This window comes from Tauraco erythrolophus, chromosome 1 (assembly GCF_009769465.1).
Source record: "Tauraco erythrolophus isolate bTauEry1 chromosome 1, bTauEry1.pri, whole genome shotgun sequence".
Classification (NCBI taxonomy): Eukaryota; Metazoa; Chordata; class Aves; order Musophagiformes; family Musophagidae; genus Tauraco; species Tauraco erythrolophus.
In genome coordinates, this window is record NC_141465.1 from 16,846,803 (window position 1) to 16,861,977 (window position 15,175).

Consider the following 15,175-nt stretch of genomic DNA (forward strand, 5'->3'; position numbering starts at 1 on the left):
AAAACTGATGCAAAGGAAAAAAAAAAAAAATCTATGTTGTACTTGCTCCTGTCAAAGAACATTAACATATCAATAAATTTGCCACCACATTTCTTCCAAGTCATTTCATAGAAAGTCTGCTTTTTTGCCTGTCAGGCAACTGTCAGGTCCCTTCAAAATAAGTCTTCCTGTAGTTAATAAACAAGATTTCTGTCATCTTTAAATTCAGTCAATAGTTTTATCGTTCTAACAAGAACTTCAACTGTCAAGGGTTGCACATAAGATGAAAAACTGCAGTCTGAAGAAACTACTGGTTATCTTCGGGAAACAAGGAAAATTAGAATTTACAGCTGTCCTGGATGTAAAAAAGATTTTCAACTATTGAAAGACTTGGACAGATCTGATGTACTTTTCAGTAATCGAGTAATTCCTCTTCCTCTCATGGTTGTTCCATAAAGGGAAGTCTTCACACCACACGAAGAATCACCTATTAAATTAAATACAGTTCACAAATCAAATCAGCCTTTAAAGCTTGTATAAATTAACTGAATAGAATTGTTCTTCATAGGCTGTGGAGCTGAACCTATTCAACAGCTCTAATACAAAAAGTCAGAGACAGGGGTTGTGTCCTCTACGTAAACACCAAGACCATATGATCTCATGGTTTATAATGGGGACAGCTCCAGAGTTTTACTCAGCATGTATCTTATACGCAAGAAAACAAGCTGCAAAGTCACGACTCTTACAGTTATTTGTCTTGCAAACTTGATTCACTTCCTCTGAAGATGAGACATGAACTGCCCAGACTAACTAAACTCACATGCCTTCTATTAAAAAATATTAATCGCAAAAAAAAACAACTTTAAATAAGCAGTCTTTTTAAACTGAGTTGTAACAGAATACTTGCAACAAGTACTAGCTAAGTTTGCACATATAATGACTTAAGAGCAAGGAGAGTAATTTAAAGATGGCCCTGCCTCAAAACACCTAAGCATATGAGAACAGACTTCATGTAGCAGAAAAATAAGGGAGCATAAATCAGAGAGCAACATTTGTAAGAAAAACTGAATTTTGAGATACTTTTTTGACCATAAGATTGTGTCCAGTAAGAAAAGAGCAGCTCTTTATGTTTACGTATTCAGAAATTCACTGAAATTCATATATAGGAATAACCGCAGCTCATGCAGAGCTGTTTAAGCTTTATGTCACTGACAGGCAACATCTAAGCCCAGAAATTTGAAAAACCAGCAATTGGGTTAATTTTAAATACTTTTTTTTCCCTTACAAATGTGCAAGTTTCAAACTCACAATTAGAAGGGACAAACTCTTGACCTGGACTTGGAGAAGTGAAGTGTCTGTCACATCCAGAACCCTCAGTGTTCATTTTCTGTATGAAGAGATAAACATTAAAAATAATATACGTTTCTTCTAAAATCACAAGGAATTACCCAGCTAGTGATTATTTTTCTTTGTCAGTCTGCCCAATGTATGTGACAAAAGACAGCATCCAAAGAGAATACACCTAACCTGAAACTGGCAAGTTTGAATACTCAAGTTAACTAGAAATAAAATAGGATGCCAGTTTAAAGAATCTGACCTGAAAACGTTCAGCATTCAGTATCACCACCTTGGTATTTGTGCTTTCGCCATAACGAGAGTCTTGAAGGGGTAGGTGAGCTGCTGTCAGTGAGACTCCATACACACTCGATAAAGATTTACTGAGGCAGTATCTTGACCAAGCAGAAAAGAAAACAATAAAAGTTTGGCTAAGAAGACTGTAATGCTCATGAACAAAAGCACAGCATTTTTAGTTCTTCAACTGGTGAACAGCAGCAAACACAGACTGAGATGCACAGAGTAGATGACAGAGGGCAGGAGGACATTTTCACAGTAGCTAAATAGTTACCCTGCATCCTTCTAGGACCACCAGCCTATTCTACAACTACACATGAAATTAAAACAACTGCTTCCCCACACTATCAAATGCAGCCACTTAGAAGTGTGAAAAGCAACATATTTTTTTTTGCAAGGCATAGCAGAACATAACAGGAGTTTTTTGAATGAAAGACTATTCATTATTATCTCTCTCAAAGTGATACTACTACTGACCGAGATCTCAAACAGCATTTTCTTGTTTCCCAACTATTTACTTTCCTTTTCCCCACACCAAAAAAAATTACAGAACCTCACGTACCTACATTATTAGTAAGGCAGTATAAAAGTTTCCAAAGTAGAGATATACTAGAATATACTGAGAATTTCTCACCAAATACAGGTATACTAAACCTCTGAAGAGGAACAGTGAATTCTCACGTAATTAACGTTTCTCTCAACTCTCCAGTAGTAAATGGAGGTAGTGAAAGGACGTCTGCAGAGCAACGGACATGACTATCACAGTAATTACATTATACCTAAGTGCTAAGACTTACAGCATACTGCTAAGCCATACAAACAACAAAAGTTACAAATAGAACAAAATCTTGGGAGTGGAGGGAATAAATAAAACTCAAAATCTAGAACTACAGTGGACCAGGCATTCAGAGAAGACAGAGCCAAAAATGTGTGTCTATAATAAAATAAAAAGCCATCATACTGGAGATATCTCCTCAGCAATACTCACGCAATTTTCTTACAGGATGCCAAAGCACAGTAAAGTATGTCATTCTCTTCATGCCACTTGCACCTACATGAAATGAAGTTCAGGCTTATTTCAGAAGCATCTACATCATTAATCAACATGAATAGTTGGTCTAGTCAGAAGGAACAGGAACAAACATTAAAGATGTTATCTTTTTGTCTCAGTGACCATACAGTACCTTAAAATTTATCAGAGGACCAGCGTTCAAAATCTAAGCTCTAAGTGGCTTACGTAGAGTTAAAAGGCATGCTTAACAGGCAACCTGCTTCATGCTGAGGAGGGGGAAAGGGAGAAAAGACAATTCTAAGAGACAAATGAAATTTAAAGGTAATAATTTGAAGTTTCCCATTAACGTGAAATAGTTCCTCTTAGTATAAGCACCTCCATTTTCCTCTCCAAATGTGTGTTTTAAAGTTCATTTTTCCTTTCTTGTTAAGGTCTCCCTCTAGTGTGAAGATACTCATGGAAATGTAAAACTGACTATAAAAAGATAAATCGACACTGATTACTCCAATGGATCTTAAAATCCATACTGTAAGCAGATTTCCAATAATAATTTTTTTTAAAAATCCACTAAAATTTAAGATCAAATTATTGATTCTTACTTAAAACAGTAGCAGAGGAAAAGTTAAAGTAACTTAACTGCATCATCACTAAATATTTCCCTGCAACTCCACAAGCTACATACCACTTCTTTGTACAAACACAGAAGAATCTAGAAGCAGGGAAAAAGCTTTATCGTTCAAGACACATAGGAAAAAAAAAATCCTATGAAGTGAATAAGATTCATAGATTCATAGATTTCTAGGTTGGAAAAGACCTTAGAGATCATCGAGTCCAACCATCCCTAATCCCCATTAAACCATATCCTCCAGTAGATCATCCACCCTATTCTTAAACACATCCAGGGATGGGGACTCAACCACCTCCCTGGGCAGCCTATTCCAGTGGCTGACAACCCTTTCAGAGAAGAAATACTTCCTAACATCCAACCTGAATCTCCCCTGACTAAGCTTATACCCATTTCCTCTTGTTCTATCACCCATCACTAATGTAAAGGGTCCTTCCCCCACCTCCCCACCATCTTTTCTCAAGTATTTATAGGCCGTAATCAGGTCTCCCCTCAGCCTCCTCTTCTCCAGGCTAAACAGCCCCAACTCCCTCAGCCGCTCCTCATAAGTTTTATTTTCCAGCCCCTTGACCAGTTTAGTCGCCCTTCTTTGGACTCGCCCCAGGAGCTCAATATCTCTCAAAGCGAGGGGCCCAAAACTGGACACAATATTCCAGGTGCGGCCTCACCAGTGCCGAGTACAGGGGCAGGATCACTTCCCTAAATATCCAGATGTGTAATAACAAACATTCATTCCGGAGGAAAAAAGATAGGATCCAGCTTAACCGTTATGCTTGAGAACTCAATTGATACCACTGGCAACACACCTTGCCCCTCACCACAGAGCAGCATGAGGCATTTCATGTATAGCAACAGTCAGGTCCCCTCCAAATTACACTTCTGAGACAGCCTGAATCTTTTCACTTCTATGATTTCCAGTTAAATACCACAATATGTCTTATTCCCATTTTTTACCCCTCAGCACTAAAAAAACATCTACCATTACACTTCTTTTGGAAAAGTATTTTTCATTTCCTGTTGTGCTCATTATGCAACAAGAAGCACTTCTGATTAGAAGGCTTGCAGAACATCCTAGCCTAGCAGCATACAAGCTGTACGTAGGGCACCCAGACAGGTCAGGCTAATACACGTTTCTACAAAGAAGAACCCAACGCACCTGGTATTACTGGAGAAATCCCACAGGACGACATCCATTTCTCTACACACCCAATTCTTGGATGGCTCATTTTGGCATTTCTTCCGGTACAGTTCTATTACCAGGTCTTCTACAGCAAGAAGCTCCATATGGCTCTTAATGCCTGTAGCTCAGAGAAAAATCCATGTCAGGAGAACAAGAGTCAGTGAATATTCTTCTCAGCTCGCTTCTCAGTCAGTCCCTGTTCATTGTCCAGCCTTACCAGAGCATCAAAGCTCTTGTAAACCTTAACAAGTTATTCCACCAGTGGTTTCAATAAAATCTGGCTTCCTAGCAAAGTGGGTCATCCTATATTGCCATAATCTTCTCCACCTCTTTAATTATGTATCCTACTTTCAGGCCACCTCTCCTCGTAAGCTGTTAGTTTTCCCATGTGTAACCATACGCTCTCCTTCACAGTACTCTCACTGCCTCCAGTGCTCCTCTAACTGACTGAGCAAGAAACCGTGTATGTTATTCTATGGACGTGCTCATTAGCCAGTTAGCTGATCACGCTGCAGTTGTACTGTCACTGATGGGTAGGAAAAGAAGAGGAAAAAGCATGCAAAGTAGTTTTAGCCATCAGTACCAGCTTTTATGAAACTTTTGAGACCTGAAGATTTTCAGATAAATACAGCTGTCCATGATTACATAACCCTTCTTCCTTTGGGGGCAGCGGGAAAAAAGCCAAAAAAGATCCATTTCCCACCTGTTATGCTAGCCATTCGATTGAGACACCAGTTAATACGGAATCTGTCATCAGACTAGAGGAAAGAAAATTTCAGTCACATTGAAGAAATACAGCGTATAATTCTGACATCTGCAAGACTTCTGACTATATCTCAAAAGTCACTTCCAAAACAAAATTCGGTTTCTGGGACTGAATGAACACTCTTTCCGAAAATTATCTTGAAGAGGAACCATATGCCATGTAGGCTTTCCAACCAAACCCCAGCAGAAATTCTGGACTAATGTTTGGAGACAGGTTAAAGGTTAGCCCATACTACAGATATCTCCATTAAGTGCTCCAAGATATTTTTTTCATACGTATTTCTTCAGACCCCTATATTTATGGATACAGCTCAAGATCTTGACCCTTCCCACCTTTTGAAGGATTAACAGGCTCAAACAGAATCAAAATATGATATAGCTGTCATGAAGCTTAAATGCCTCTGAATTCTAACGTTTTGTTTTGCTTTTGTCTGCTTTGTTTGCTCAAGTTCAAATGAGACTTGAGCAAAAATTAAGACATACAGTATTCTCACGGGGAAAGAGTCATAAAAACGTAAAAACATTCCTTAGAAAAGCAGGATTGTGTGACTATTATTCAGCACAATCAATTCTAAGTCAATCTCAAAAGCCCTTTAAGTTAAGCCAAAACAATGTCAGAGACCACATGAAACGTTCATCAGTAAACTAGAGCCAGGAGCACAGGCTGAAAATAAGAAGGCAGAAAAACTAGGTCTCTGCTTTATAAAGAAGTTAGCTTCTAGGAGCCATTTCTTCCTGCATGGAACTGTGAAACTCTGGAAAAGGGTATTTCTTCCCATTCATTTGCACACTGATGAGGTTTTAGAGTGAAGTATCTCCTTAGTCATCCAATGGAAATGAAATTAGAGGGGTTGATTTAAAGCTTCTTACTTTGACCTGGACCATACCCTGCAGTAAAACTGAGGCCGAACACCTCTGGCTGGCTGCACAAACTCAAGAAGTTCCCGTAAGACAACTGAGTAACAAGTACGCGAAAGATGAAATCCAGAGACTGGGATTTTATGAGTGGCGTCACCTAATGGGAGAGGCAGGAAAAAAGCAACCACAAGTTATGGCAAGTCCTGTTTCCTTAAATGATACAGTTCCCCCCTCCTTTGTATCTTTTTATATACATATATGTATATACCTTCTCTTCTCTACAGGCAGTGTCTGTGATTAAGCTATCAAAACCCTGCTTCCGTCAGCAGAAGACTGGTGGGTCTCAGCTGTGAGCAAACACATGCACACTGACCCCTTTTGAAAGGCCACTCTCTAACTACTTGACATAGGAAAACACGGGCCAAGCTTGTTCCCTCTGTACACAAGGGGAGGAAGTGTCCTAATAGAAACAAACTGGAATCCATAAACACTCCTTAAGAGTCACAAGGGAAACAAGGCATGCCAAGCCAGGCACAACAATGGCATGAATACTTTAACTTTGTTGATATATGTAAAGCTGCAAAACACTTACAACTTTTAAATACAAACTAGCATCTTTGAGTTACCCGATCATGAATTAACACTTCATGCAGAACATATACACAAGAACTATCAAGGGAAGGATACTCTGCTTAAATGGGCTTGAAAGCAGTTAAAGCCACACAAAATTGTCCCATTTAACAAGAACATACTGCAGTTATTATTGAATTAAAATAAGAAGACAGTATACAAATAACTCTGCCATTGACAAAACCATGTTGGGTGAAGTGCTATGTCATTTGTAGGTACAAGAAACATATAAAAGGTGACTGTCACTCCTTTCTCTTCGAAACTTGACAAGTTCCCAGAAAGAGAAACTGTAGACATACAACATTTGGATATAGATCAGACAAGCTGAGTCTAAAACCGTACACCTTCGCACACCATTCTTTTTCTCCGTTGATACTCACTAGCAGCCTGGCAGTGGTACCGAAAACCACACGGTGGTACTTCTGCAGAGGAGGAGAAGGAACAGAAGGAAAAACAATCATCATCCAACATCCACAATGACAGAGCCTTAACTCTCCACTATACACCAGTTTCATGTATAGAAAGGAAGAGCTTCATCTTCCCTTGTGGCTCTGTACAAGTGCCACAACTATTCTGAAAAAGTTATTTTCAGTTATATGCATTTGAAAAAACAAAAGTATATTGTGTAGTGTGTTTAGGTCCAATCAAGACAAATATTCATTAGCATGAAATAAACCCCACAAACATCTGAAAGTCCTCCTGGATTTACTCTACCCTCTTTGAAGCTTCATGCAGTTCTGACAGTTAAGTCCATCTCTTCAGAAACAATCAGCACTGCTCCAATATTTTAAGAAGTCCAATCACTTATAGTCAAAGAAATAAGTCGGTCTTAATAACAGAAATCTAATCTGGGCAGCAGTAATGGGCACTAGGAAACCTCCCTCTCACTCCAAAGCAAGATGAAATACTACTCGTCTCCTTTCCTTGGAACTCACCTGGATCTATGAAGTGATGGAAATCAGCCATTATGCCATCCTGTAGGGAGTACCTGACACACCCAATCTCGCAAGGAAGGAAGCGCTGTTCACAGTGGGATGGCAGCTCCCCATGGCTGTAAATGTTCAGGAAGTAGAAGATGTCTGCAACCACAGCTGAAAGAAAAAAAAAAAAAAACACAACAAAAACCAAAAACATTTTCAGAAGAGCCACCAGAGGATACAGCAAGCCATCCTGGCCTCAGCTCATCCAGTTAAAGCTTTGGTGTGCTTTATCATACGAGTGACTAAAGCAGGGTAATGATCAAGTAAAACACACAGATCTTTCTTTATATCTGAGATGACAGGGTAACTAATATTTAAGCAAGAGTCAAGCATATCAGTAGTCTTGGTACACCTTCCATAGATGCTACTGTGCATAGAGATCAGGGGAAAAAAAAAAACAAAACAACCAACAAAATAAAGGCAATTAAAAAAAAAAAAAAATCAAACCCCAAACCCACAAGAATGTTAAGAGGCCTGGAATCCAACAGGAAGTACTATTCCTTTTTACGGTAGGTCTCCTCACCCTTTAGGAAAACAAGGTTAGAAACAAAATCAATCACTGCAAAGCAGCCTCACAAGCTCAGTTCAGTAACTTACACAAGTTAAATGAGCTGGTAATAATCTTCTGGGGTAAGAGGAGATGAGAAGTCTGCTAATTAAAAGGATTGCTTCTCCTCCGCTAAACGAGCTCCCAAAGAGGGTGGCAAGCATAACCAAGGCAAATGTTAAGCAAAAAATGTATCATTTACTAATTTGATAAGTATCCAACTATGAAGAATATTTCACAATAAATCTTCATCCTTCTCTTCATGAATGTTCTCACTGAAGCTGAAGGTAGCTATTTAATCCTTACCCTTAAGTTCTGCCCCTCATCAAAAAAATCTTAGTTGTTCTACTAAATTAAATAGAAATGTGTAACTGTTTTTACACAGATACAATGCTGTATGCCAGACTTTCAACATTTAACACCATTTTAGCATGTAACACCAGTTGTCCTAAGCTCGAATGCTGGTGCTCTCTTACATGGGTCTTAAATTGCAGGGTCATAGGAAAGATAACTCCCCTACCTAAGTCTGAACTGCCTTCCTTATGAAAAAAAAAAGATCTAGCTACAGGGAACCATACAGGATTTTTACTGAGAAATATTACAAAGCAGCATCATAAAACACATCTCAGTTACCCTTTATCATTATTCCTCTCATTCAGTTTAAACATCATGTTAGCTCAAGCCACCATGATCAACCTGATCAAATTTGCATCACAATGACAGGGGAGTACGACCTCTGTCGGGCAGGACAATAACAGGTATTACACTTGTTATGGAGCTAATCTTTCTTGCCCCTCCATAACCACGACAATATGAAAATACTTCAAGAGACTTGTTCGGTAAAAGGCTTGAGCTGAGACCCAACCACACAGCAGATACAGCTTATATTAACTGCCTGCTTGACTTGTCTTGTAAGCCCTACCATTTATCACTTTTCAGAAAAATGTAATATTCATTGGGGAAAAGACTGCAGATGTGTTCATTACTCAATTCTAATGAAAACATCCATTTGAAGAGGGCGTACGGATAAGAAAGGTTTAGTTTTCAAGCGTTCTTTCAGGAAGAAAGCAAGCCAAGATGTTATAGAAGCACTGACAAAGTACATATGTCCTCTTTTATTCTTCCAAAGGGGTCAGGTCACTGTTTTATTTAACACCTCTACCATAGAAATTTTGAACTTGGATATCTAACAACTCTTCACCCTTTAAAATAGGTGCAAGTATTCTTTTATGCTGAACTTGGATTGGGCCTTGTAAATCATAAATGTAGGAGCTGAAGAATTACCTTTTTCTTAAAAGATTCTGAAATCATTGTAAAGAAACTCTTAGTGGCTATACTTCCATCACGCTAAAAAACAGAAGATAGAATCATTTTGGGTGGCGCTGGGGGGAGGAAGAGACCATTTGAACTGACTTCCCTCTACACTACAAAAGACTTTTTTACAGCAGTAGACTGTGAGCTTAAAACAAACAAACAGTTGACACAGATGGCTATTAGCAAAATGTAAACAGCCTTTGAATAGGTACCACTGAAAATATCTATAAAGGACAAGCTTTTATCTACCAGGATCAGCTGCTTTAAAATGATTATACCCTGATCGTTCTTCCAAGACATAGTGGAGGCATCTGGAAGAGAAGTAACACTGGGCATCTTTGTGGTCCGACAAGCAGGAAATGGATGAGCCAGATTACATGCCTGGGAAAGATGAGAAAGTTAAAAAAGTTAAAAGAGTCTACTAATCCCCAATGAAGTCCTTCACCTCTTTATATTAGAGGAAAATACAACGTCCACTAACAGTTATGGCTAGGTGGAACAAGTCTGCAGTATATACAAGCGCCTGTGTACTTGCAGACCGAGAAGGCAAGATTTCTCTTCTAACAAAGAGAGCAATAGGTATTTTCGTACCTTGGCCAACTCACTGGAAAGAGCTACAGCTAAATTTACAAAATGTAATTAAAAAAAAAAAAAATATTATTTTGTTAGGTTCAACCACTTGTCACAGGCAAAGAACTCTTCAAATTGAAATTTCAAAATTTTTTCCATAAATTTTATGAAAAAGTTTGACACATGGGTTAGTTGCCTTTGACTAAAATTAAAATTGATGAAAAGTTGATGAAGCCTCAAAGAAGTCATCAGATTGCTCTGGCACAGAGCAAGTAAGAGGGGCGCGTATGCCCACAAGGCACCGCAAATCCATGCAAAAACAATAAGCTTTTAAGAGCACAGGAAGAGAAACCTGGCAGGCTTACAGAATTTAATCATTCAAGGCCCAAACTGGGAATAACATCTAGGTAAGCTAATTCCAAATGACCATCTTAGCCAAAGTTTGTTGATTATCAATTTGAACTATTTAAAATAAAACGAGGAATTAGTCCCATCCAAGTAAGCTTAGGTCATCTCCAAAAGATGACCAAGACCTTTCACTACACAAAATAACGGTGGTTGGTGGTTGCCTGTGTACAGGGGTGTGATTAATAACCTGAGATCACATACAATCTCATACATATACACTTCCGTATTTCCACTGACAGGCAGTAAGTATGATGTTCTTTATCTTGGTAAAGCAAATTATTCCTTTCCCTGATTACAGCTTTCCAAAATGCTACCACTTTTGGAAGGAAATGCAGAAGCCTCCATTTATGACTTATCAGGTTTTCTTCTTTCTTGAACATAAAATAAATAGCCAAAAATAAATTAAAGAAGTAAGACCGTGAGCACTTTTCTAGATTTAGTTTTTGATAGAGAGTCTATGCTCAGTTGTCAACTTTAGTTTAAGTCTGGTGCTAATTACATATGATGTGGTGTTACATAGTCCAGCATTCTAGCTAGACAATCCAAATTTTCTCCCAGGTTTTTTCACTTTGAGAAAAAAAGTAAACAGCTATCTCATATTTATGAAATACAGCTGAAGCACACAACTTCACAGCAATGTTAGAAGATACAGTCCAATCGCCTAGCAAATGACCTGTTAGTATAAGTCTTAATAGACTGGTTAAAGGTCATTAGCATACCTCCTCACTCCTCCTGTCAGGGCAGTCCAGTGCCTTATTCCATTGTATGACTCTTCCTTTTCCAGACTTAATTTATTCAGATATAATTTATATCCATTTGTTCTGCCTCAAAAGTATCTTTAGCTTAGCTGCTTCTTGCAGCTACCTGATACTTGACTTCCATTTTCATAAGCAGTTATGTCAGCACTTAGTCTTCACATTTCTGGAAATTTTTTTCTTGTATATGATTGAGTATCTGTTCCTCTATCACTTTAACACTTATTTTCCACACCCATTTAGTTTGGGCATCTTGAATATGCATGAACAGAATGGTTTCCAGAATTTCAGATAAGGTCATATCAGGGTGCTGAATAACTGTATTCACATTTCTTATTCTTTGCTGAAAGCATCTCTTGTGATTGTAGTTACTTTTTCATAACGACATTATTGCCGCATCTGGAATATTGTGTCCAGTTCTGGGCCTCTCAGTTCAAGAAGGACAAGGAACTGCTTGAGAGTCCAGCACAGGTCCACAAAGATGATTAAGGGAGCGGAGCATCTCCCTTATGAGGAAAGGCTGAGGGAGCTGGGTCTCTTTAGCTTGAAGAAGACGAGACTGAGGGGGGACCTCATTAATGTTTATAAATATGTAAAGGGTGACTGGCATGAGGATGGAGCCAGGCTCTTCTCACTGGCATCCAATGACAGGACAAGGGGAAATGGATATAAGCTGGAACATAGGAGGTTCCACTTAAACATGAGGAAGAACTTCTTCCCAGTAATGGTAACAGAATACTGGAACAGGCTGCCCAGAGAGATGGTGGAGTCTCCTTCTCTGGAGATGTTCAAAACCCATCTGGACGCGTACTTGTGTGATCTGATGTAGGTGGTCCTGCTCCAGCAGGGAGATTGGACTAGATGATCCTTTGAGGTCCCTTCCAATCCCTAACATTCTGTGATTCTGTGATTTCATATAGCTCTTCGTTATATATAAAAATGGAGCTTAATGAATTACATACTCCTAGCCTGCTAAATAAAACAACGACGATCATGTTTTGAGCAGTTCTTTTCCATACCGGCAGGCCTCTAAAATCAAAAAACATTGCCTAACATCTCCCTACAAGTATAGATTGACTAAATTAACTAATCCAGATTTACTAGTTACTCCAAGCTACAGTCATCCTGTCAGTCTCTCTACATCATGTAAGTGTTTTGAAGTCCTAAAAATCTACCCTCACCAGTAGTCTGCAGTTCATAGTCAGTATCTATTAATACGGAATGAAGAAGTAAATGCTGTATTACCCATTTACTCAATTAAGCTTTTTGCTTTGACACAAGTTTTTACATTGACAACCAAGACTGGAATACAATAAGCTTTCTGACACCTCACATAATTCAAACTCTGAAGCAAACCATGCTTCAGGGAACTCTGGAGAGAGGGAGAGACAGACGGAAAAAAAAAAAAAAAGACATACACACATCTTTTCAAGACAGTAAATAATAGAAGGGATCCATTTAGCCCTATTTCTGACCACAACCACATTCAGCATAACATAACTGCTTACTTCTACATTGTGGGGTTTTGTCCTCCACCATAGCATTACTATTCTCTCCATAATCAAATCAATATAAAAATAATGGCAAGGTATAATATTCTTTTTGTGCACAGGGTGCAACGTTTCGTTGACCCGGTCCAGTACATAGCCACTTGAGAATACCAAATCAGTTGTGTGTAATATGTGGTTTCAGGCTGTCAGACAAGAACCACACAAATTAAGCAAAAGCACAAGCAAATTACACAAAGCAAAAGCAACATGAAACTATGACCAGAATATCAATTTACAGTATTATAAATAAATAAACCATTGTAAATCAGTCACTGCAAAATATTGTTAAATATAAAACTAAGATGTTAGAGAACTACCTTTTACTTGGTAAAAGAGCCCAGAGGAACAAGCTGTGCTGGTTCACAATGATATAGAGCATTCTCACCTTCAATTCAAACCAGAACAATCTTCTGCCAAACCTTCATAATGATATGGGCTACCATAGCCACCTTAACCTCCAGAGGTTAGAGGCTATGGAGAACAGGTGATCTTTCACAGTGTCATAGATGACCACACCCTAACACCACATACTCCCCCGGTTATTTAGCTACATTGAAGGGTGTTTCTTTCTCAGCATTCACCTCTTTCACTGTCTTCTGTGACCGTTTTTCATTCCACTTACGAGCCTTCTCTGTATATGTCATCTTTTCTTCCTTAGTCAGCAACTTGAAGGAAAGTGAATTGTTAAAAAAAAAATAATTTTACTGCTTCCTTCCAGTAGTCCCACAAACCAACAAATCCTGTGTAAGAAGTTAATTGTGCATTTTCAAAGGACGTTATCAATGCATGGCAAGAACTCCTAACATCGACTCAAACATTTCCAGTACCTTTCTCCCTAGAAATGCCTCAAGCTTTGATTGAAAACACGTGCTAGTGACCACGTGCTTTTGAAGCACCTTCAGATGAGGACAAACGAGCACTGCCACACTACAAACCAAAGGTCTTCTGAAACTACTCTTAGCCAGCCAGGGATGCCACTACCCATGGCACACAAGCTGAAGCCACCCTGAAGCAGCTGAGGGGAGGACAGCACAACTTATCCATCTTGAGCCAGCTGAGGCCACTCAAGATGCCCACTTGAACCGCTGAACATACAGCAGCTGCGCCTCCAGCTGCTTTACCCTCCAAAAAAGGCCACGCTGACATATATTGTCCCCCCACACAACCTGCCCTGGGGGCACCACACAGATCCACCCGATGGGCACCAGTTCCCCACTGGCACAAGGCAGGTGAGCTGCTATGAAACTCACACCCCCGGCCCGCTGCGGCACCACAACCACGCCGCAGGCCTCCCTCCGCCCCTCCCGCCATTAAGCTGCGTTAACCCGGGGTCGTTCCCCGCCGCAGAGGGCCGGGGGCGCGAGGGGCGGCAAGCAGGAGCGGGTCCTTCCCTCACCGCCCACGCCTGCGAGCAATAAGGGATGGCGTCGACCACGCCAGTCACGGGCAGCCCACGCTGCCGCAGCTCGGGCAGCTGGTCGCGCACGAAGCAGCAGTAGGCTGCCGAGCGGCCCTTCCGCTGCGCCATGGCTGCCGGCCGGCTCTCCCCGCCACGCCAAGGCTGTGGCGCGATCCGTCCCGCTGAGGGGGCGGCCCGGGGCGGGCGGGCAGCTCGGCTCTGCGGGGCGGGGCTCCCGGGGGCGGCCAGGGGAGGGCGGCCGGTACTCGTCCGGCCTCTCCTCCGCGGTGTGGGTGGCTCTGGCCCTGTCCCCACCTCGGGTTTTTATCGTCACGTCAGGATGGGCCTTGAGGAGAGTGTGGCGGGTTTGTTTGGTGCTTGGGTGCTTTTTGATTGTGTGGTGTGTTTTTTTTTTTTAATTTTTTTTGGATGCTGAAGGATAAGAAATACCCAATGGGAGCAATAGCTCGCACCAAGTTGTTGTAGACATTCAAAACGCAGGCTCCCCACCCTCACAAAATGGCCGTATGCTCATTTTTCGAAATAAAAGGGTCTGCTCCTCCGCATCCTCTCAATCTGAATAGTGTTGCATGCTAAATTTAGTAAAATCCTTACAAAGAGTCACTACGTTCTTTTAGGCAAGCAGGTGTGTTCATGTGTATAAACAAACTAAAAAAAGGAACAGAAGAGACCAACTGGAATTCCATATCCAAAATACACCTACTGGTAGATGTGACTTCTGAAAACATCCAGAGATCGTAATTACTGGTTGCAGCTACTTCACCTGGGCCAAAGAGGCGTCTGGCTGCAGGGCTGGGCACTGCTGGCAGGGTGCCTGCCCCACCACCTCCATGGCTCCCACTTTTCCCTCTGGAGCAGCCTGGCCCCTGCTGCTCCCTGACAGCAAGCTCGCAAGGAGCTGGTAGTCTGTGAGACAAGGTGATCGTGGAGATGTGTCTACTCTGACACTT

General features: G+C 40.6%; 1 protein-coding gene across 1 annotated transcript; it reads right to left on the minus strand.

Moving 5' to 3' along the window:
* Window positions 1-353: 353 nt before the first annotated feature.
* On the minus strand, window positions 354-14,333 carry MAEL (maelstrom spermatogenic transposon silencer). The gene is made up of 12 exons (XM_086630783.1): window positions 14,202-14,333; window positions 13,387-13,470; window positions 9,801-9,903; window positions 7,617-7,772; window positions 7,062-7,103; window positions 6,081-6,208; window positions 5,132-5,186; window positions 4,405-4,546; window positions 2,600-2,662; window positions 1,577-1,709; window positions 1,288-1,366; window positions 354-466 (listed from the first exon to the last, which is right to left on the minus strand). Exons 1-12 carry the CDS (start codon window positions 14,331-14,333, stop codon window positions 354-356), a joined length of 1,230 nt encoding a protein of 409 aa, XP_086486909.1.
* Between the last annotated feature and the right edge of the window lie 842 nt (window positions 14,334-15,175).

Excerpts from the sequence above, each read along its gene's own strand:
- MAEL (XM_086630783.1), bottom strand. The coding sequence starts at position 14,333 with ATGGCGCAGCGGAAGGGCCGCTCGGCAGCCTACTGCTGCTTCGTGCGC. Across the intron at positions 1,710-2,599 it reads GCATCCTGTAAGAAAATTGC|ATACTGCCTCAGTAAATCTT; the intron begins GTGAGTATTGCT and ends TGCTTGGTCAAG. Across the intron at positions 1,367-1,576 it reads TGAATGCTGAACGTTTTCAG|AAAATGAACACTGAGGGTTC; the intron begins GTCAGATTCTTT and ends CTCTTCATACAG.